Source organism: Thalassophryne amazonica, chromosome 18 (genome assembly GCF_902500255.1).
Source record: "Thalassophryne amazonica chromosome 18, fThaAma1.1, whole genome shotgun sequence".
NCBI lineage: Eukaryota > Metazoa > Chordata > Actinopteri > Batrachoidiformes > Batrachoididae > Thalassophryne > Thalassophryne amazonica.
In genome coordinates, this window is record NC_047120.1 from 16,526,593 (window position 1) to 16,550,025 (window position 23,433).

A 23,433-nucleotide genomic window follows, 5' to 3' on the forward strand; every position below is an offset into this window, starting at 1 on the left:
CCAAAGTGAAGGCTGTGTTGATCCGGGACGTCGTCTGACTACCAGAGAAATTGTGGAAGAGGTGGACATCAGCACTTTTGCAGCACATTCCACTGTTACAGGAGATTTTGTAATGAAAGACGTGCAGAGGAATTTGCGCATCGGGACGGAGCCGCTAATGGCGCACAACAAAAAGCACGTCCGTGTTGGAAGTCTCACAGGACAAGTTGTGACATGCCCAGCTGTTACACAATTTCTCGGATACTCACTCGACTGAAAAGCCACCGATAGCCATCTGAATCATCCGAATGGTTTCCAACACGAACATGCTTTTTGTTGTGCGCCATTAGTGGCTCCATCCTGATGCGCGAATTCCTCCGCACGTCTTTCATTACAAAATCTCCTGTAACAGTGGAATGTGCCGCAAAAGTGCTGATGTCCACCTCTTCTGCAATTTCTCTGGTAGTCAGACGACGTCCCGGATCAACACAGCCTTCACTTTGGAAATGATCTGGTTGTTTCAGCCTGTCGATGGCCGCTCGGAGCACGGCACGCCCTGCGCCGCTGTGTGCTGTCTTTAATCCGGTTGTAATGGTCCTTAATCTGTGTGACGCCCAGAGTATCTTCACTGAAAGCTGTCTGAATCTTCCGAATGGTTTCCACCTGGCTGTCTCTCACAGTTTCTGGAAAAATTTGATTCAGCGCTGCTCCAATCGCTCAGCCATTTCCCTGACAATGAAAATCCGATGAGGGGGGAGGACCAGTGCTCACTCAAAGCCTGCCCACAGGTGAATGACGCAACCGTCAGGTGTGAACAAAACTCACACATGCGCATGAAGGTTCAAGCTTGGCTGATGCAAGCATACATGATTCAAATCCATATAGTTTTTTAAAAAAATAAAAAGGTTGGATAGTTTTCTAACAGACCTCGTATATATATATATACGAGGTCTCTTAGATAATAAACCGACCCTTTTATTTTTTTTTTAACTATATGGATTTGAATGACATGTGATTACACCAATCATGCTTGAACCCTCGTGCGCATGCGTGAGTTTTTTCACGCGTGTCGGTGACGTCATTTCCCTGTGGGCAGGCCTTGAGTGAGATGTGGTCCCGCCCTCTCGGCTGAATTCCTTTGTTTCACACGCTGCTCGAGACGGCGCGCGTTGCTTTATCAAAATTTTTTCTGGACCTGTGAGGAATATCCGAGTGGACACTATTCGAGAAATTAAGCTGGTTTTCTGTGAAAAGTTTAACGGCTGATGAGAGATTATGGGGTGTTTCTGTCAGTGTAAGGACTTCCCACGGAGCAGGACGTCGCGCAGCGCTTCCAGGCGCCGTCGTCGGCGTGTTTCGAGCTGAAATCATCCTAATTTAAGGCTTAATTCACCCAGGACATCGTGAGAGAACAGAGAAGATTCAGAAGAGGCCGGCATGAGGAATTTATGCGGACATTCCACTGTTTAAGGACATTTTTTTAATGAAGACGTACGCGCAAATTCGCCGAGTTGTTTCCGTGACGACTCGGCAAATCTGTGTGCGCCGCGACAGGAAAAACACCTCCGTGTTGAAAACCATTTGTAGAATTCAGGCGGCTTTTAATGGCTTTCAACAAGTGAGTAACTGAGAAATTGTTTAACAGCTTGGGCATGTTCCAACTTGCCTGTTAAGATTTCCAATGGAGGTGTTTTTCCTGCCGCGACCCCCCGCGGTCGGGTCCAGCCCGACATGCGACTCTGCCCGCACGTTCTTTCATTACAAAATGACCGTTAACAATGGAATGTCCGAATAAACTCCTCATGCCGACTTCTTCTGAAAGTTCTCTGTTCTCTGACGACTTACTGCGTCAACAGAGCCTGAAATGTGGAAGTTTTCAACTTGAAACGGCGAGACGCTGCTGCCTCGAAGCGCAGATCGCCGTCAGGCGCCGTGGACCGTCCTTAAAGCGACACTACCAGACCAAAATCTCTCATCAGCCGTTAAAATTTTTACCGAAAACCAGCTGAATTTATCGAATGGTGTCCACTCAGTTGTGCCTTACAGTTTTGAAAAAAATTTTTATCAAACAAAGCAACAGTCTCTGAGCCATTCCTAAACAATGAAAAAAATCGACGAGCGGGTGGACGACTCCTCACTCAAAGACTGCCCACAGGCGAATGACGTAACCGACAGGCGTGAAAAAACTCTCGCATGCCCACAAGGGTTCAAGCATGTCTGATGTAATCACACGTGATTCAAATCCATATGGTTTTTAAAAAAAATAATAAGGTCGGATACTTTTCTAATAGACCTCGTATATATATATATATATATATAAAGCTTCTTATACCCATAGAGCAGGTATAAGAAGTTTTTTGTTTGTTTTTTGTTTTTGTTGTTATTTAGGAATAAGGAGTTTTCCACCCAATATAAAGACCTGGGTTTGATTCCTGGTCACATTAACTGTTTATGTCCTTGGATGAGACACTCCAGATATGGTCCCAGAGAACTGTACTGGACATGGTTAGGGAAGTAACCTGCAATGGACTGGAACTCCGCACAGGAGGAGTCATAGGCTCTCATCCGCTTCACACTACACAATCCCGGGATAAGAACCATTAGCTATGGGCCTCAGGGCATAATGAATAGGACTTCTTAGTTTGTCTTCTCTTTCTTCTTCTTCTTCCCCACAGACTCTGGAAGATGCAGACAGAATATGTTTCAGTCAACCCCTCTGATGACATCACAGCTGTCAGAACTGAGAATGGACCTCAAAGGAACATAATGCGCTATGTACCTAAAGAAGGCAGCTGCAATATTGTGTTCCGCCATCTTCCTAAAGAGTGGCTGCTCTTTGTTACTGACATCTTCACTACTTTGCTTGAGATCAGGTGGAGGATGATGTTCCTCATCTTCGCCCTCTCATACATTTTATCCTGGCTGTTCTTTGGCATCCTCTTCTGGATTATCGCTCTAGTGCACGGAGATGTCCATGACCACACAACAGAGCCATGTGTGTTCAAGGTGCGTAGCTTCACAGCTGCATTCCTCTTCTCACTTGAAACTCAAACCACCATTGGCTACGGCTTCAGAGGAATGACTGAGAACTGCATGGTCGCCATCATTATTGTCACCATACAAGATGTGATCAGCTGCCTTATTGACACGTTTGTCATCGGAATTGTCGTCTCCAAAATGGCCTCGGCCAGAAAGAGGGCACAGACGGTGGGTTTCAGTAACTGTGCCGTGATCAACCTTCGTAATGGTTGCCTGTGTCTTTCCTGGCGCGTTGGGGACTTCCGCAGGAATCACCTGGTGGAAGGGACGGCTCATGGTCAGATAGTCCGCTCCACTGTGCACACCACTGGGGAAGTGGACGTGACCTATGAAGACCTCATCATCGAGGCAAAAGACATCGTCCTGGTTACACCTACGACCATCTCCCACAGGATCAACTCCAGCAGCCCTCTCTACAAGATGAGCCTCGCGGATCTACTGAAAGAAACCTTTGAGCTGGTTGTGTCATTTACCTACATAGACGACTCCACAGGTATCCTGCATCAGACGCGCACATCTTATACCCCAAACGAGATCCTCTGGGGTCGGATGTTCCAGGAAATGATCAGGAAGAGCAGGAAGCATTACAGGGTTGATTATAATTTGTTCCATGATACTGCTAAGGTGCAAGTGCCACTGGTCAGTGCTGAAGAGTACGAGCGCAAGAAGCAACTGCGACCCTCTCCTCGACCTCAAGTTTCACATCGAGCTTCACCACAGACCTCGCCAAGGTTACAGCAGCAAACACCTGAGGAAAAACTTCTGAAGCCCCCAACAGTGATGGTGGAACTTGTGAGTGACAACAACATTGAAGCAACTGTTTCAACCTCTGAAGTAGACAATGAAACGACCTCACAAGTGTAGAAATATAAAAGTAGAGCTTGGTAATGTTCACAGTGGCCCCTCTGAGATTCAATGGGGTCATTGAAGCTCACTGGTTCAAAGAAGATGCTCTACCAAAGAAGACTTTTGAAGAAGCTAATTTATCATGATGACATCAGATAGTTTATTCTGAAAGTTGGTAAAGTGTCACTCATTCAGATTATTTTGAGTGTCCAACATAGCGTCAGATCCATAAGTAATTGGACAGTGACACTTTGAAATTTGGTTTCTCGTCATTACAAATCATCACTTTTACAGCCAGTTTTCTCGAGACTATCAGTGCAGCCGCACACAGTTTGATACTGCAGAGTAAATCTTTGTGGAGGAGGCATTTCTCTAAACCAAGTAAGAAGGAGTTAAGTCAGGGAAGTCGGACCGTTCACACCCAGTCACACCCACAGAAGTCTGTCACTCCCTCACTAGTCTCCTTCTTACACGGTCACTCAGTTTTTGAGAACTGCCTTCTCCGGATAGATTTATCAAACAGCATCACACTGTTTCTATTTCTTAATGATGGATATAAATGAAGTCCAAGATGTATTCTGTGACTTGGAATTGTTCATGAGTTTGTCTGTAAATATAGATTTGTATGAATAAAAACCCTCATATTTCAGAATATCAAGGGAATGTGTATAAAACTATCAGTAATTCCTAAATGTTTTTGTTAAACTTCTTGAATTAAAGCTGAAAGTCTACACTGCACAGTAAACTCACCAATGCTAAATTAACACTAGAAAGTGCCTGTATGTGTTCACCTCTCTCCGTGTTAACACTTTTCTAGTGTTAAATTTAACACTAACAGTGTAAATGTAACAGTGTTCTAGCATTATATCCTCCCTCCATCCTGCGCTGCCCTGCGGAGCTCATGATCGGGAGACGTACCTGCCTCAAGCCTCGTTAACACATTTATCATGTTACAGTAGCATGGCCAGTGTCACATTTAACACTGAAGAGAGTGGACACATACAGACACTTTCTAGTGTTAAAATAACATTGTCAGTGTTAAATTTATAAATTTAACACTGACGGGAGGGGACACATTCAGACACTTTCTAGTGTTAAACTAACATCGCCAGTGCTAAATTAACACTACGAAAGTGTTATTTTAACACTGACAGGAGTGGGCACATACAGACACATTCTAGTGTTAAATTAAACACTGTCTGTGTTAATTTAACACCAGAAAAGTGTTAATTTAACACTGGCAGGACTTGAGACATACAGACACACTCTACTGTTAAATTAACAGTATTAAATTAGCAATTTCTGTGTTAATTCAACACTAGAAAAGTGGTAATTTAACACCAACGGGGTGGACACATACAGACACACTCTAATGTTAAACTAACACTGTTAATGCTGATTTAACACTAAAAAAGAATCCATTTAACACTGACAGGAGTGGACACATACAGACACTTTCTAGTGTTAAATTAACATTGTCAGTGTTACATTTAACACAATACAAGTGTAAATTTAACACTGATGGGAGTGGACACATACAGACACTTTCTAGAGTTAAATTAACATTGTCAGTGTTATATTAACACTAGAAAAGTCTTGATTTAACACTGACAGGAGTGGGCACATACAGACACTTTCTAGTGTTAAAATAACATTGTCAGTGTTAAATTTAACACAATAGAAGTGTAAATTTAACACTGACGGGAGGGGACACATTCAGACACTTTCTAGTGTTAAATTAACATCGCCAGTGCTAAATTAACACTACAAAAGTGTTATTTTAACACTGACAGGAGTGGGCACATACAGACACATTCTAGTGTTAAATTAGCACTGTCTGTGTTAATTTAACACCAGAAAAGTGTTAATTTAACACTGGCAGGACTTGAGACATACAGACACACTCTACTGTTAAATTAACAGTATTAAATTAGCAATTTCTGTGTTAATTCAACACTAGAAAAGTGGTACTTTAACACCAACGGGGTGTCAGTGTTAAATTTAACACAATACACGTGTAAATTTAACACTGATGGGAGTGGACACATACAGACACTTTCTAGAGTTAAATTAACATTGTCAGTGTTATATTAACACTAGAAAAGTCTTAATTTAACACTGACAGGAGTGGGCACATACAGACACATTCTAGTGTTAAATTAACATTGTTGGTGTTAATTCAACACTAGAAAAGTGGTAATTTAACACAAATGGGGTGGACACATACAGACACACTCTAATGTTAAATTAACACTGTTAGTGCTAATTTAACACTAAAAAAGAGTTAATTTAACACTGACAGGAGTGGACACATACAGACACTTTCTAGTGTTAATTTAACACTGGTGATTTTTGTACATGTATATCTTAATTGTTTCTTATCAACTCCACTGAGTTGCTGTAAAGATTGCACTGTGTCACTGTCCATTTACTAATTGATCTAACTGTAGTTTTGTATTTTTTCTTTGCTGCATGAATTTAGCAATGACCAGGTTTAAGGTTGAAAAATATTAAAACATGTATATAAACCTTTGAATCCACACCCACACGATCAGTCTGTGTTTTTGCACAAAATATCCAACAGCTCCTCCATCCTGCACCGACCTGTGGAGCTCACGATCAGGTGAGTGCGTCGCTGTGCGCACTTTGATCAGACTCTCACCAGGGGACGTTCCGGCCTTGAGCCTCGTTAGTGCCACAGCTGATTACTGATTGACTCCAGGTGTGTCAATCATTTATTTCATCAAAGAGAACAGCAGCACTCTGCCACGGGGTGAAAATGTCTCATAATCTTAACTGTCATCAGTACACGTTATGAAAGTTACTCATCTGTACACCCGGGGTCCAGACGGATCCTAAAAGAACATCTTGTTTTGTATAATGTACATTTTTCATTTAGACCATCCTTGCAGATATCTGTAGTATAACTAGACAGGGTTACTTTGTAACTATGTTGAAAAAAAAAATCCTTTTGAGTATCTGACTGATATGACACATTTTATTTTGAAAAAATTGAGAATTCTTTTCAACACTAAACCTCAGTGTCAACTCCCTGCACTTGGTCTGAGGCAAAGATCCTGAATTAGAGCGACTCTGGCTGTGCAGTAGTTCAGAAAAAAACTGATACAAACCTCAAAATTTTGCAACCAGATACCATTATATCAAACTGGGGTCCAAAAGGACCCCATAAGAAACATTCTTCTGGAGCTCACAGTATTTCATCAAGTTGGATCAAAATACACTCAAAAATGGCTCATTGGAGGAACTCAATTCAGTTATGTGCAGGATTTCCACCTAATAATTATATGTAGCCCCAACTCAAATAAGACACATCCATGCAACATATTTGCAACTTAATTTACTTGAGACTACATATATTTTTTAAAATGGAAATCCAATCCATTGAGTCAGTTTTTTTGAGTGATCACTCAAACAGATGACTCATTGGATGAACTGAATTCAGTTATGGGCAGAATTTCCATTTAATATATATATATATATATATATATATATATATATATATATATATATATATATATATATATATATATATATATATATATATATATATATATATATATATATATATATATATATATATATGTATTCCCAAGTCAATTCATTTCAATTATCTTGCATGGATGTGCTTTATTTGAGTTGGGGCTACATATATTTATTAGATGTAAATCCTGCACATAACTGAATTGAGTTCATCCAATGCATGTTTTTGAGTGTAGATCAGTGGTTTTCAAAGTGTGAGAGAGTGAGCCCCCCCTCAGAGAACAAATAAATAGCTGAGCCCCCCCCCCACACACACACACGATTTGCGTTGTGTGTTTTTTAAGGAACTGTCTATGCATTTACACATTTTATAGCCTTTGTAAACATTTTAAACATATTTTTAAAGAACTTTCTATTCTTTCACACATTACACACCCTTTACAAACATTTTAAATGTGTTTTTTTAAAAAAACCTTCTATTCTATTTTTACCTTTTGTCATATTTTAAACAGCGGTTTTTTAACATTTAAAAATCTGTGTTTGTTTTTAAAAGTCTTTGGCATAACTAACACATTTTAACATAAATAATATTAATTAAACTTTTATACGTATGCATCTATACAATGAGTCTGGGTCTTTGATGCGCACAGGTGGCTGATGCAGGGAGCAAACGAAGCTCGTCCTCTACTGTCTTCCTATTTTGGTTGCCCCAAACTCTGTCTTCTCACTGGTTGATTTATGAACTAAAAATGTATCCATTTTGCTCCTGGCATGTTAGCTAACAATGTTTTCTTTTTCTTTTTTCCCCCCTTCTTTTTTTGTTGGATAACAGTGTTTACAGTTATGTTTTTGTGCTCCCCTGAAGAACTCTAGGGGGGCACAGTTTCAAACGCCCCACAGTTTGAAAACCACTGGTGTAGGTGAAATTAAAGACAACTGTCTTGGTGACTGCTGAGCGAGTAATAACTGTTCATATCCCACTGGGGTTCACTTGGGCCTCATGTGTACTGATTAGGATTAAATCTTAAACGTTTCACTTTCAAGCCAGATCTAATATTTCCACCAGATATCATGACAAATGGATCACTATTATTTTTGTTTTTTATTGTGTTATCCTACTTAAAGTCGTATTACAGAACACCATCCTTTTTCTATGGGAGTAACTTTTGTCACTGGCATTACTAGTTCTTTATAGTGTTGTTGTAGTATTTTCAACAAGGTTGTGGTTTGGTTTGGCTCAGCTGAAAACAAAAAAGTTGAGTGTTTGAAATCTTAAGTTGTTTTCACATTCTTGTGTAAAACCAGTTTATTGGAAATACCAGTAAACCAGACATATTTCTGTTGTTCTAATTCTTTGTTGTTTGTTATTTTGACTCATTGAATATTTTAAGATGTTCTTGAGAAAAATGTATCCTTTGTATAAAACAAACAGGAAGCTTTTCAGATTCAAGTTCAAATACACGACTGGTTTATGGCAAAGTCCAACAACATGAAGATAACAGGCTCAAACGAGAAATGTATGATTTTAAATCCATGTTAGTTTTGCCTGCAAATTTTAGTTTGGCTCATAAAGGTCAGGTGAATCAAAAGGCTAGAAAGTTGGAATAAAGCTTGCAAAGACATTGCAGAGCAGAATTATTCACTTGAGCTGGGACAATACTTATCTCCTGATACAATATGTATCACAATGTGTATCATATCAGGAGCACATAGTGCAGCGGATGTTGTGTGTTGGGGGGGTTTGGCTGGACAAGGTTGGGCTGTTTTGTGTTTATTTTCCTTCCCAGGTGATTTGGGGCTGTTCTCTGAGGAAAATGTGCTGCAGAAGAGTCTCTCTCCTCTGTTACGATGATTGGCTGCACCTGTTGCATTCTCGTGCGGCTCTCTATCAGGACAATCCACGACACCTGTGATGTTCACGTGCAGATCTGAGGACTTCCAGCTGGTACCAATGTAGTGATGAAGAACTACATTTAAACCAGCAGTGAGTTGGATAAGATTGCCGGAGAATACGACCTTGTGACGACCGTGTGGGGACGCTGAGGGCCGTTTCAGAGTCTGACATCGCGCCTGTGAAGGAGGACGAGGGTGAGAGACAAACGTTGTCAGCACACGACAGAGGTGAATATTCTGAAAAGTTTATCCGTGAATGTAAATTGGCGTTTATACGCAGCTATAACTAATTATTGGTGGAAATTGTTTGTGGCGTGTGGATTAATGATCCTCCACTAGCTGTGAGCAGCAGCCTCTTTGAACTAAGTTTTGAAACCAGACCTAAACGTGTAGCTGATAAGTTTGCCTCTAAACAATATTTCGTAGTAATAAGTGTTGAATAATCTCATCTCTGTTCCTCATTCACAGAGTACAGTCTGGGAAAGTCACTTGGGGGGGGTGTTAGCAGAACTCCTGAGTCCTGAACGTTCGGACTCCGACTGTTGAGACGCTGAGAGAGCGCGCCCCCTTTTCACCTCACCAGAACTCTAATTATTTAGTATTTATATATAGCACAAAGGGGAGAAAAATAAATGTGTTTTCTTTTTGGAACTGCTTCTGATTATTTCATGCTGGGTTCAGTCAGATACTGGACCGCTCCTCAATCCGCGTCTTATCCATAACAGCGGATAAGAGAATATTTAGAGGGGAATCCTGCAAATGTGATAAAAGCATCAAATTCGCCAGAAATACTCCTCAGACAATCCTCTTTTGAAAAAACAGATTGGTCACTTGAATTTTCAATCGGTGGTCAGGTAGGGGTCAATTGAAGAATTACACAGAGGTCAAAATTAAAAGATGCTCCAATCATATTTAAAAATATTCCACATTATTTGCCTGATCATAAAGATTCCAAAAAAGGTATAGTTTGGACTATCTGTGACTGAATTCTATGGAGTTACAGGATAAAAACAGCAAGAATGGTGACAAAGGTCAGTTTCATTTTGTGCAGGGGTCAAAAATGAAAGATGCTCCAATTTTGGTAAAAAGTGATGCAAATTACTAGTTAAGTGAACACGGTCTTAAAAAGGAATAGTTTGGACCATGTATCATCCTTACTTATCACGTTACGGTCTCTGTAGTTTTCTCTGGGCCCCTCCCCAATCGGACCAGGAGTGACATGTTTAGCCGCATGTTCTCCTTGAATTGTTGGCTGTCTGAGTGGTGTCCAAAAAATGAGGTGGGCTTCATAGATAATTGGCAAAGCTTCTGGGGAAAACCTGGTCTTGTTAGGAGAGACGGCATCCATCCCACTTTGGATGGAGCAGCTCTCATTTCTAGAAATCTGGCCAATTTTCTTAAATCCTCCAAACCGTGACTATCCAGGGTTGGGACCAGGAAGCAGAGTTGTAGTCTTACACACCTCTCTGCAGCTTCTCTCCCCCTGCCATCCCCTCATTACCCCATCCCCGTAGAGACGGTGTCTGCTCCCAGACCACCAATAACCAGCAAAAATCTATTTAAGCATAAAAATTCAAAAAGAAAAATAATATAGCACCTTCAACTGCACCACAGACTAAAACAGTTAAATGTGGTCTATTAAACATTAGGTCTCTCTCTTCTAAGTCCCTGTTGGTAAATGATATAATAATTGATCAACATATTGATTTATTCTGCCTTACAGAAACCTGGTTACAGCAGGATGAATATGTTAGTTTAAATGAGTCAACACCCCCGAGTCACACTAACTGTCAGAACACTCGTAGCACGGGCCGAGGCGGAGGATTAGCAGCAATCTTCCATTCCAGCTTATTAATTAATCAAAAACCCAGACAGAGCTTTAATTCATTTGAAAGCTTGACTCTTAGTCTTGTCCATCCAAATTGGAAGTCCCAAAAACCAGTTTTATTTGTTGTTATCTATCGTCCACCTGGTCGTTACTGTGAATTTTCAGACCTTTTGTCTGACTTAGTGCTTAGCTCAGATAAGATAATTATAGTGGGCGATTTTAACATCCACACAGATGCTGAGAATGACAGCCTCAACACTGCATTTAATCTATTATTAGACTCAATTGGCTTTGCTCAAAATGTAAATGAGTCCACCCACCACTTTAATCATATCTTAGATCTTGTTCTGACTTATGGTATGGAAATAGAAGACTTAACAGTATTCCCTGAAAACTCCCTTCTGTCTGATCATTTCTTAATAACATTTACATTTACTCTGATGGACTACCCAGCAGTGGGGAATAAGTTTCATTACACTAGACGTCTTTCAGAAAGCGCTGTAACTAGGTTTAAGGATATGATTCCTTCTTTATGTTCTCTAATGCCATATACCAACACAGTGCAGAGTAGCTACCTAAACTCTGTAAGTGAGATAGAGTATCTCGTCAATAGTTTTACATCCTCATTGAAGACAACTTTGGATGCTGTAGCTCCTCTGAAAAAGAGAGCTTTAAATCAGAAGTGCCTGACTCCGTGGTATAACTCACAAACTCGTAGCTTAAAGCAGATAACCCGTAAGTTAGAGAGGAAATGGCATCTCACTAATTTAGAAGATCTTCACTTAGCCTGAAAAAAGAGTCTGTTGCTCTATAAAAAAAAGCCCTCCATGAAGCTAGGACATCTTTCTACTCATCACTAATTGAAGAAAATAAGAACAACCCCAGGTTTCTTTTCAGCACTGTAGCCAGGCTGACAAAGAGTCAGAGCTCTATTGAGCTGAGTATTCCATTAACTTTAACTAGTAATGACTTCATGACTTTCTTTGCTAACAAAATTTTAACTATTAGAGAAAAAATTTCTCATAACCATCCCAAAGACGTATCGTTATCTTTGGCTGCTTTCAGTGATGCCGGTATTTGGTTAGACTCTTTCTCTCTGATTGTTCTGTCTGAGTTATTTTCATTAGTTACTTCATCCAAACCATCAACATGTCTATTAGACCCCATTCCTACCAGGCTGCTCAAGGAAGCCCTACCATTATTTAATGCTTCGATCTTAAATATGATCAATCTATCTTTGTTAGTTGCCTATGTACCACAGGCTTTTAAGGTGGCAGTAATTAAACCATTACTTAAAAAGCCATCACTTGACCCAGCTATCTTAGCTAATTATAGGCCAATCTCCAACCTTCCTTTTCTCTCAAAAATTCTTGAAAGGGTAGTTGTAAAACAGCTAACTGATCATCTGCAGAGGAATGGTCTATTTGAAGAGTTTCAGTCAGGTTTTAGAATTCATCATAGTACAGAAACAGCATTAGTGAAGGTTACAAATGATCTTCTTATGGCCTCGGACAGTGGACTCATCTCTGTGCTTGTTCTGTTAGACCTCAGTGCTGCTTTTGATACTGTTGACCATAACATTTTATTACAGAGATTAGAGCATGCCATAGGTATTAAAGGCACTGCGCTGCGGTGGTTTGAATCATATTTGTCTAATAGATTACAATTTGTTCATGTAAATGGGGAATCTTCTTCACAGACTAAAGTTAATTATGGAGTTCCACAAGGTTCTGTGCTAGGACCAATTTTATTCACTTTATACATGCTTCCCTTAGGCAGTATTATTAGACGGTAGTGCTTAAATTTTCATTCTTACGCAGATGATACCCAGCTTTATCTATCCATGAAGCCAGAGGACACACACCAATTAGCTAAACTGCAGGATTGTCTTACAGACATAAAGACATGGATGACCTCTAATTTCCTGCTTTTAAACTCAGATAAAACTGAAGTTATTGTACTTGGCCCCACAAATCTTAGAAACATGGTGTCTAACCAGATCCTTACCCTGGATGGCATTACCCTGACCTCTAGTAATACTGTGAGAAATCTTGGAGTCATTTTTGATCAGGATATGTCATTCAAAGCGCATATTAAACAAATATGTAGGACTGCTTTTTTGCATTTACGCAATATCTCTAAAATTAGAAAGGTCTTGTCTCAGAGTGATGCTGAAAAACTAATTCATGAATTTATTTCCTCTAGGCTGGACTATTGTAATTCATTATTATCAGGTTGTCCTAAAAGTTCCCTAAAAAGCCTTCAGTTAATTCAAAATGCTGCAGCTAGAGTACTAACAGGGACTAGAAGGAGAGAGCATATATCACCCATATTGGCCTCTCTTCATTGGCTTCCTGTTAATTCTAGAATAGAATTTAAAATTCTTCTTCTTACTTATAAGGTTTTGAATAATCAGGTCCCATCTTATCTTAGGGACCTCGTAGTACCATATCACCCCAATAGAGCGCTTCGCTCTCAGACTGCAGGCTTACTTGTAGTTCCTAGGGTTTGTAAGAGTAGAATGGGAGGCAGAGCCTTCAGCTTTCAGGCTCCTCTCCTGTGGAACCAGCTCCCAATTCAGATCAGGGAGACAGACACCCTCTCTACTTTTAAGATTAGGCTTAAATCTTTCCTTTTTGCTAAAGCTTATAGTTAGGGCTGGATCAGGTGACCCTGAACCATCCCTTAGTTATGCTGCTATAGACGTAGACTGCTGGGGGGTTCCGATGATGCACTGTTTCTTTCTCTTTTTGCTCTGTATGCACCACTCTGCATTTAATCATTAGTGATCGATCTCTGCTCCCTTCCACAGCATGTCTTTTTCCTGGTTCTCTCCCTCAGCCCCAACCAGTCCCAGCAGAAGACTGCCCCTCCCTGAGCCTGGTTCTGCTGGAGGTTTCTTCCTGTTAAAAGGGAGTTTTTCCTTCCCACTGTCGCCAAGTGCTTGCTCACAGGGGGTCGTTTTGACGGTTGGGGTTTTATATAATTATTGTATGGCCTTGCCTTACAATATAAAGCGCCTTGGGGCAACTGTTTGTTGTGATTTGGCGCTATATAAAAAAAAATTGAATTGAATTGAATTAACATATGTCACATGTCATAGAATCCAATAGACGTAGACCTTGTTTGACCTTTACTTTGGAGATCAAGTATTCAGCACTGTCAACAGTATTCCATTTATTAATTCTATTAGCTCAACCAATAATTTGCATCACTTTTTACCAAAATTGGAGCAACTTTAACTTTTGACCCCTGTACAAACTGACACTGACCTTTGTCACCATTCTTGCTGTTTTTATCCTGTAACTAAATAGAATTCAGTCATAGGTACTCCAAACTATACCTTTTTGGAATCTTTATGATCAGGCAAATAATGTGGAATATTTTTTCAATATGATTGGAGCATCTTTTAATTTTGACCTCTGTGTAATTCTTCAATTGACCCCTACCTGACCACCGATTGAAAAGTCAAGTGGCCAATCGTTTTTTTTTTTTTCTTTTCAAAAGAGGAGTGTCTGAGGAGTATTTCTGCCAAATTTGACGCTTTTATCATCATTTGCATGATTGTTTCACTTATCAGCTGCACTAACAGTTCAATACATATTGTAATTCTTAAAGGCGCCCTAATCATTTTTTTCTGCAACTAGATGTCACACAAGCTCTGTTTTACAAATCAGAACAGGGACTGTTTCCCAATTCAGCAGCTGCACCATTCTAAGGCAACATTTGTTGGGCCCATGCTTCATATGTGGCACAACCAGACTGTCATTTCAAAGACTCCTTGGAAAGCATCTGACATATACACAGCCTTCTTTCCCCCAAAACAAAGGATACAACAGGTGTATCCATTATAAATCAGTACGGAGCCAGGAAAGCAAATGAACCATTTGTACAATGCTCCGTGTCTAAAGTGTGTCATTTCAGAGTGGTTTATTCAGCCTGCATTGTCTCTGAAGAGCAGATTGCCATGGGATGCTGCCTCAGAATTGTGCAGCCCCTGAACTGCAATACAGCCACAGTTTCCTAATTTGTCCCATCCTGTCTATGGCTGATGCTGAGACCCTGATTCATGTGTTTGTCTCTTCTAGATTGGACCACTGCAATGTTATATTTTCTGGTTTACCGCAGTCCATCATTAGCGCTCTCCATTTGGTTCAAAATGCTGCTGCCAGACTTTTGGCACAAAGCAGAAAGTTTGACCTCAGATTTTAAGGTTCTACTAGCCTATAAAATTGTTCACGAGCTGGCACCTCCCTACCTAACAGACCTAATTAAACCCTACGTACCGACCCGGGCTTTGCATTCTCAGGGTGCAGGGCTACTTTGTGTCCCTAGGGTGAATATAATCTCTGCGGGTCATAGAGCTTTGTCTTATTGTGCCCCTGTTCTGTGGAATGATCTCCCTGTGTCAATAAAACAGTCAGATTCTGTGGAGACTTTCAAGTCCAGACTTAAGACGCACTTATTTTACCTTTTGTATGGCTAGCATACTATTATGATTTAGAATGATCTAAATTCTGGGTCTTTTAGTGAAACTTAGGGCTAGTGGCCGGTGATCACCTTAGTATTATACTCTGTTTGTTGTCTTTCTGCCACCTGATTCTGTTTTTTCTCTCTGTTTGAGGTGTGGTCCATGCAGAGATGAGTGTGGTGTTTGCTTTAGAAACACTCCTGTCCTGTGCACTGGCAACATTTTCTCTATATTTGTTTTGTGGATTGTTCTGTATTTTATGTCTGTAGCATGGCCCAAGCAGATGGTCACCCCTTTGAGTCTGGTCTGCTTGAGGTTTCTTCCTCAGAGGGAGTTTTTTCTTACCACTGTCACCTGTGTGCTTGCTCTGGGGGTTGGTAAGGTTAGACCTTACTTGTGTGAAGTACCTTGAGGCAACTTTTCTGTGATTTGGCATGATATAAATTGAAATTAAATAAATAAATAAATGGACTGCATTTATATAGCGCTTTTCCATCTGCATCAGACGCTCAAAGTGCTTTACAAATAACGCCTCACATACACCCCCAATGTGAGGATGCTGCCCCCTGAATTGAAATTGTGTTCTCTCTTCAGCCACTCCTAGAGTGCCTTGATCAGGCTTTGGGTCCGAGTCTGAACACGGTTTGAAAAAACTAAACAATCGGACTTTTAACCACAGAAATGATTCCTCTCCCACTTTCCACAAATTGACAAGTGTCAGAGCTGAACTATATTTTGCACCTCTGCACGTCCAGGCTGTTCAGAGTTTATAATGGAAAGACATTGCAATTGGACAGGAAATTTTATATGTATATGATATGAGCGAAAAATCCGCTGTACAAAATGCGTTATATACAATGTTTTTTATATGGAAAACAATGCAAAAACTTTGGGACTTTTTTTGTCTGTGAATATCTGGTTTATACGATGACGATTTACTTGAGTTTTACTGTACATGGGACTGAACAATAAATTTACCTCACAAAGCTTTGATGATGATGTCGGCTTCCATCCTACACGGCTGACTTTATTTTCCCAAATTTTCTTCTGTTCGGATCTGAAGGGAATCTGTACATCTTGAAGCCCTTGTTGTGTCTATTTGTGCATCCAAATGAACAACAACTCGGAATTTTCAGCGAATAACTAAATAAAATAGCTGGATTTACATGGAGACACATTAACAGCCAACGCTATTTTTGCCCCAAGATAGTACTATGAATTACATGATCGATTTTTTTCGACTTGTCATGTCGCCACTCTATCTAATAAAGGCACTCTAGCCACTCCTCCCCAACCCTCCCTCCTCCACATCAAACACTAGAAAAGAGACATTTAACAAATGAAACAGGTGTGTGGGAAAAGACAGGTTGTATGTGCATCGTAGACCAACCATGTTCTTGATCAGAGACGTGTTTAGCCTCTAAATACGATTTTTGTGGTATTTATGGAAAGTAGTTAATCTCCACCATCTGGAAAAAAAAAATCAACACTTGCGTGTAGTGAGTACTGCTGTCGCTTTACAAAAGGAAGGACTAACAGTTTCACAGGGCTGGAGTCACATGCACTAATGTGCAAGCACTACCAAGCCAAAAAAATCTAAATGCCACAGAAAAGCTAAGAGCACAGAGGGAGTGTGTTTCATTCTCTGCACAGGACACCATTAAGCCACTAGATCTTGGCATAGTGAATAGTTGTTGGCTGTTCAACGGTAAAATGTAATTTAGGGGACGTGTAAGAAATGTGATTCTACAAGTACTGCAATACAATTATTATTATATATATTGCGATTTTTGTTTTGATTTTTTATAACACTAAGCCAATACGCTTCCACAGATTAACAGCTACAAAAACAATGCACATCACATATTTCAGTTTTTTTTTCCAAAAGCATCCAACTGTGCATTTTATAATTCGTTCAATAAACAGATTTTTGCAGTAAAGCACCACTGCCTTCCAGTGTACAATGTACCTTTCACAACCACAGACTCTGCTGTATAAATAGACATCACAACATTGTGCAGTTATTTTGCAATATTTTGAATGGCAAAAAGTCTATTTAAGTGGTATTTCACAATGTCTGCTCTGGGCACATCAGGAAGCTAAACCTTTCCGAACATGACAGGCTAAAATTTTCTGTTTGCAGTGTGACAACTGGACACCTCCCCCACTCCGCATCTCCCCGGAACACCCTGCTGGAGCTGGCATGGACTTCCCCTAACCTAAGTCTCAGCATGGTTGTGACCTCCGGTCGTACACAGTAAAATCACCAGTGTAAAACTAACACTGACAGTGTTAAACTGACACTGTGTTAAAAGACTGGGAAGGCTGACTGGGAAAGTTGATGAATGCTCAAAGAACACCGGTTTGGAAAATTCCACAGGTGAACAAGTTAATTGGAAACAGGTGAGTGTCATGATTGGGTATAAAAGGAGCATCCCCTAAATGCAATTTGCAAGCAAAGATGGGGCGAGGATCACCACTTTGTGAACAACTGTGTGAAAAAAATAGTCCAACAGTTTAAGAACAATGTTTCTCACCATTCAGTTGCAAGGAATTTAGGGATTCCATCATCTACAGCCCATAATATAATCAGAAGATTCAGAGAATCTCGAGAACTTTCTACACATAAGCGGCAAGGCCGAAAACCAACATTGAATGCCCATGACCTTCGATCCCTCAGGCGGCACTGCATTAAAAACCGACATCATTGTGTAAAGGATCTTACCGCATGGGCTCAGGAACACTTTAGAAAACCATTGTCAGCTAACACAGTTCGTCGCTACATCTACAAGTGTAAGTTAAAACTCGACCATGCAAAGCAAAAGCCATACATCAACAACATCCAGAAACGTTGCCGCCTTCTCTGGGCCCGAGCTCATTTGAAATGGACAGACGCAAAGTGGAAAAGTGTGCTGTGGTCTGATGAGTCCATATTTCAAATTGTTTTTGGAAATCATGGATGTCGTGTCCTCTGGACAAAAGAGGAAAAAGACCATCCAGATTGTTACCAGCGCAAAGTTCAAAAGCCAGCACCTGTGATGGTATGAGGGTGCAACCTGGTCTCACAGCAAGTCATGATTCAGCAGCACAAAATATACATTAATCTATTGGTTCTTGATATTGTGACAAAAAGCGCCTCATTTCATCACGGCAGCACAAATTCATTCTTATCATTCCGTGATGGCTGCACGAAATGAAAAGTGAAGCAAGGGGGTTGGGGTGGTTATGGTTAGGGTTGAGGGAAGGAGTAGGTTTAGGTTAAGGTTAGAGTTGGGGGTAGGAAGTAAGGTTAGTAATAGTGAGTTAAAAAAAAACTGTCGCAAAAATTTGACTCATTTCATGACAGGAGCACGAAAAAAAAATGTGAGACTGCTCTTGGGGGTGTGTTAGTGCCCATGGCATGGGCAACTTCCATATCTGTGATGGCACCGTCAATGATGAAAGGTACATCCAGGTTTTGGAGTAGCACATGCTGCCATCCAAGCAACGTCTTTTTCAGGGACGTCCCTGCTTATTTCAGTAAGACAATGCCAAGCCACATTCTGCACGTGTTACAACAGCGTGGCTTTGTAGTAAAAGAGTGCGGGTACTAGACTGGCCTGCCGCAGTCCAGACCTGTCGCCCACTGAAAATGTGTCTTGCATTATGAAGCACAAAATATGACAACGGAGACCCCGGACTGTTGAACAACTGAAGTCGTACATCAAGCAAGAATGGGAAAGAATTCCACCTACAAAGCTTCATCAATTAGTGTCCTCAGTTCCCAAACGCTTATTGAGTGTTGTTAGAAGGAAAGGTGATGTAACACAGTGGTAAACATATCACTGTCCCAGCTTTTTTGAACATTTTGCAGGCATCCATTTCAAAATGAGCAAATATTTGCACAAAAACAATAAAGTTTATCAGTTTGAACATTAAATATCTTGTCTTTGTGGTGTATTCAATTGAATATAGGTTGAAGAGGATTTGAAAATCATTGTATTCTGTTTTTATTTACATTTTATTCAATGTCCCAAATTCATTGGAATTGGGGTTGTAGTTATCATGTCAACAACCCGGTGGGGATGCACTTATTCATCTATTCATTCACTTGTTTTATTTTACAGGGTACAGCCCAAGTGGTAAAACCTGAAATTCCTTGAATGGCCACTTTAGTCTGGCTACAAATGTTGGGGAAGTGTTGTGACACGGACCCACAACAGGGGGCGTTAATGAAGGGACAATGGATAAGCCAAAAGTAACAATTTAATGTTGTGAAGGTGCACAACGTAATACAGACAGATACAAATATGCGTTATATCAATCCGACAAAAAGGTGACGTGTGGCAGGCTCGAACATAGGAGACGTCTGGTGAGAGGAAAGCCGGAACCCACACAAGCCTCACCACCAACGGACCTGGAAGAACACCGGAGCCGCCAAGCCCTGCACCCCAGGTGGCCACTGTCTTCCAGCTGTCAGACCCGGTACTGCTGGCAGAAACAGAAACAGTCTGGATGAGTGTGAGTTCGCTCACTCAGTAATCCCACAGTCTGTGTTCAGTAAGGAGGGAGAACCTCCACCTCCAATCACACACTCATGCAGCTCCTGAGATAACCACTTATCTGGGTGGGGTGTGAGGCGAAGCCGTCGCAGTCCACACCAAACGCCAACTCCGCAGACAGGGTATCCGTCCCAGGAAACCGGCTGCAAAAAGAGATCAGACTAATACTCGAATTTAAGGTTTAGCAGAGAATTACCTGTATGGTAGAAGATTCTCGGCGAGGAGGTGGAGTTGCAGTCCGGTCTTTGTAGTGGTGGTGATGGGTGACAGCTGGCGTTGATAGATGACAGCTGTCACCTCCAGCGGCTCCGACGCCCTCTCGTGCTTGGAGCCCGCACTCCAGCAGGGCGCCATCTGGTGGTGGTGGGCCAGCAGTTACCTCCTCTTCGGCGGCCCCACACAACAACAAAGGTGAGTCAATCCCCTCACAAGCTCCTTTGAAATATCCAAAATGTTTACAGCCTGTTTCTATAGCTTGTTTCTTTTTTGTCAATCATGACAACTGTACGGGGGTGATTTTTTTTTTTTTTTTTTTTATAGTCATCTGTTCAAGATACTTAAGGCATAACTTTTGAGTCATTTGGGGTGTGGTTGCTCTGAGTGACAGATTTCCCAGTCCAGGGCCCCGCTAGCAGTGTCCGCTAGCTACTGTGGACTTGACTGTGTTTGTTCTACCTCAGTATTTAATTACGATTGAAGCAGCAGGACCTTCGTGGCCGGGACGATGGTGGGGGATCGAACCCACGCGGCTCACACCAAAAGACCGTTCCTCTACCAGGTCAGCCAAAGGGGAACTCCCCATTAGCCAAGCTAGCGGGAACGTCTTTTCAATTGGGACCCGGGACTTTCATCCCGCTACACAACTATTTGAGATAATATGGCTTGCTGGGTAGTTAATTGTAATACTGAACCATCTTTGAAGTGTGTACTCCAGTATTTCTATTGTTATTTAATTTGTATGTTAGCACTGTGAGTATATTTAGCGGGTATGATAGCTTGCTGGTAGCTCAACAGTCAGCGAAAAATGGAAGTTTAACATCAAATCAGCATCAACCATTGAGGTCCACTAACCATTATTTAATGTCAAAAACCAAAGTTTCCATTGATGTCATTGAAATTATGTTGTTCGTCTACATAAATATTACATAAATATAACATAAACGTATGACACTAAATCAATGTCACTGTGCAACATCAATGCAATATCAATGGCTGACTTCAAGATGGCTTATGTTTTCAATGTCAAATCAATACTGGTTGCAGATATTGTTTGGATGTTTTAGAATCCATTTAAACAACACCAATTTTCTTTTAAAATTTCATTGAATGGTAATTCACAAACCTTTTTTCAGACATCAAAAATCACTGCTCAAGAACGTTTCATCTCATCTAATATATGTACAGTGAGGCAATAAGTATTTGATACACTGTTGATTTTGCAAGTTTTCCCACCTACAAAGAATTGGGAGGTCTTTAATTTTTATCATAGGTACACTTCAACTGTGAAAGACAGAATAAAAATAAAAAAGAAATCAGAAAATCACATGTAGATTTTTAAATAATTAATATGCATTTTATTGCATGAAATAAATATTTGAACACCTGCCAACCAGCAAGAATTCTGGCTCTCACAGACCTGTTAATTTATCTTTAAGAAGCCCTCTTATTCTGCACTCTTTACCTGTATTAATTGCACCTGTTTGAACTTGTGACCTGTATAAAGACACCTGTTCACACACTCAATCAATCACACTCCAACCTGTCCACCATAGCCAAGACCAAAGAGCTGTCTAAGGACACCGGGGAGAAAACTGTACACATGCACAAGGCTGGGACTACAGGACAACAGGCAAGCAGCTTGGCGAGAAGGCAGCAACTGTTGGCGTAATTCTTAGAAAATGGAAGAAACACAAGATGACTGTCAATCTTCCTCGGTCTGTGGCTCCATGCAAGATCTCACTTTGTGGAGTAAGGGTGAGTCTGAGAAAGCCCAGAACTACAAAGGAGAACCTGGTCAATGACCTGAAGAGAGCTGGTACCACATTCACAAAGATTACGTTAGTAACACACAACACCGTCATGGTTTAAATCCTGCAGGGCAGCAAGGTCCCCCTGCTCAAGCCCAGCACATATCCAGAACCATTTGAAGTTCACCAGTGACCATCTGGATGATACAGAGGAGGTATGGGAGAAGGTCATGTGGTCACGATGAGACCAAACTAGAGCTTTTTGGTATCAGCTCCACTCGCTGTGTTTTGGAGGATGAGAACAACCCTAAGAACACCATCCCAACCGTTGAAACATCATTTTTGGGGTTGCTATCTGCAAAGGGGACCAGACGACTGCACCGTATTGAATGGAGGATGGATGGGGTCATGTATTGCGAGATTTTGGCAAACAACCTCCTTCCCTCAGTAGAGCATTGAAGATGGGTCATGCTGGGTCTTCAGGCATTACAATGACCCCAAACACACAACCAGGGCAACTAAGGAGGGGCTCCGTAAGAAGCATTTCAAGGTCCTGGAGTGGCTTAGCCAGTCTCCCAGACCTGAACTCAATAGAAAATCTTTGGAGGGAGCTGAAACTCAAAACCTGAAAGATCTGGAGACGATCTGTATGGAGGGAGTGGACCAAAAATCCTCGCTGCAGTATACAAACTTGGTCAAGACTTCTGACCTCTGTAATTGCAAACAAAGATTTCTGTAAAAAAACTATTAAGGTCTGTTTTTCTATTGTATCAAATACTTATTTCATGCAATAAAACTACAAATTAATATTTAAAAATTATACAATGTGATTTTCTGAAGTTTTTTCTAGATTCTGTCTCTCACAGGTGAAGTGTATTCACGATAAAAATACAGACCTTCTCCATTCTTTGTAGGTGGGAAAACTTGCAAAATCGACAGTGGGTCAATACTTATTTGCCCCACTGCGTCACAACTCCTGCAAAAGCTCTAGAACTTTTCAGGTCTCTTAACTTTGTTACTACCACCACCAGCTCATTTCAAATTGCCACCAATTATTTCATTGATTTAACATTGTGGAAATCATTAACAAATATATGTCACCATTATTATTTAATGTTGTAGAAGTCTTATTTTGAAAGATGACCATACTGCCAAAAGATGCACCTGCTGTGAATAATATTAGCAAACTGTCTAAAACTATTTACATAAAACCATCAAAAAGCATTTCAAATTTAAATATCTGGATGACTGTAGATTTGTGGATTTCTTGTGACTTGAGCACGCATTTTGCAAAATGCTGACCTGCCCAAGGCTTATGGGATATTTGTGTGTTTGTCCATATCAATATAGAATTGAGTTTATTGTCGA

At 40.7% G+C, this 23,433-nt stretch overlaps 1 protein-coding gene across 1 annotated transcript; it reads left to right on the forward strand.

The window, feature by feature from the left end:
- The first annotated feature begins 2,627 nt into the window (after positions 1–2,627).
- On the forward strand, positions 2,628–7,329 carry kcnj16 (potassium inwardly rectifying channel subfamily J member 16). Its single transcript, XM_034194599.1, has one exon. The coding sequence runs from the start codon at positions 2,665–2,667 to the stop codon at positions 3,880–3,882; it is 1,218 nt and encodes a 405-aa protein (XP_034050490.1). The 5' UTR covers positions 2,628–2,664; the 3' UTR covers positions 3,883–7,329.
- The last annotated feature ends 16,104 nt before the right edge of the window (positions 7,330–23,433 follow it).

Coding starts and splice junctions, on each gene's coding strand:
- kcnj16 (XM_034194599.1), top strand. CDS start 2,665: ATGCAGACAGAATATGTTTCAGTCAACCCCTCTGATGACATCACAGCT.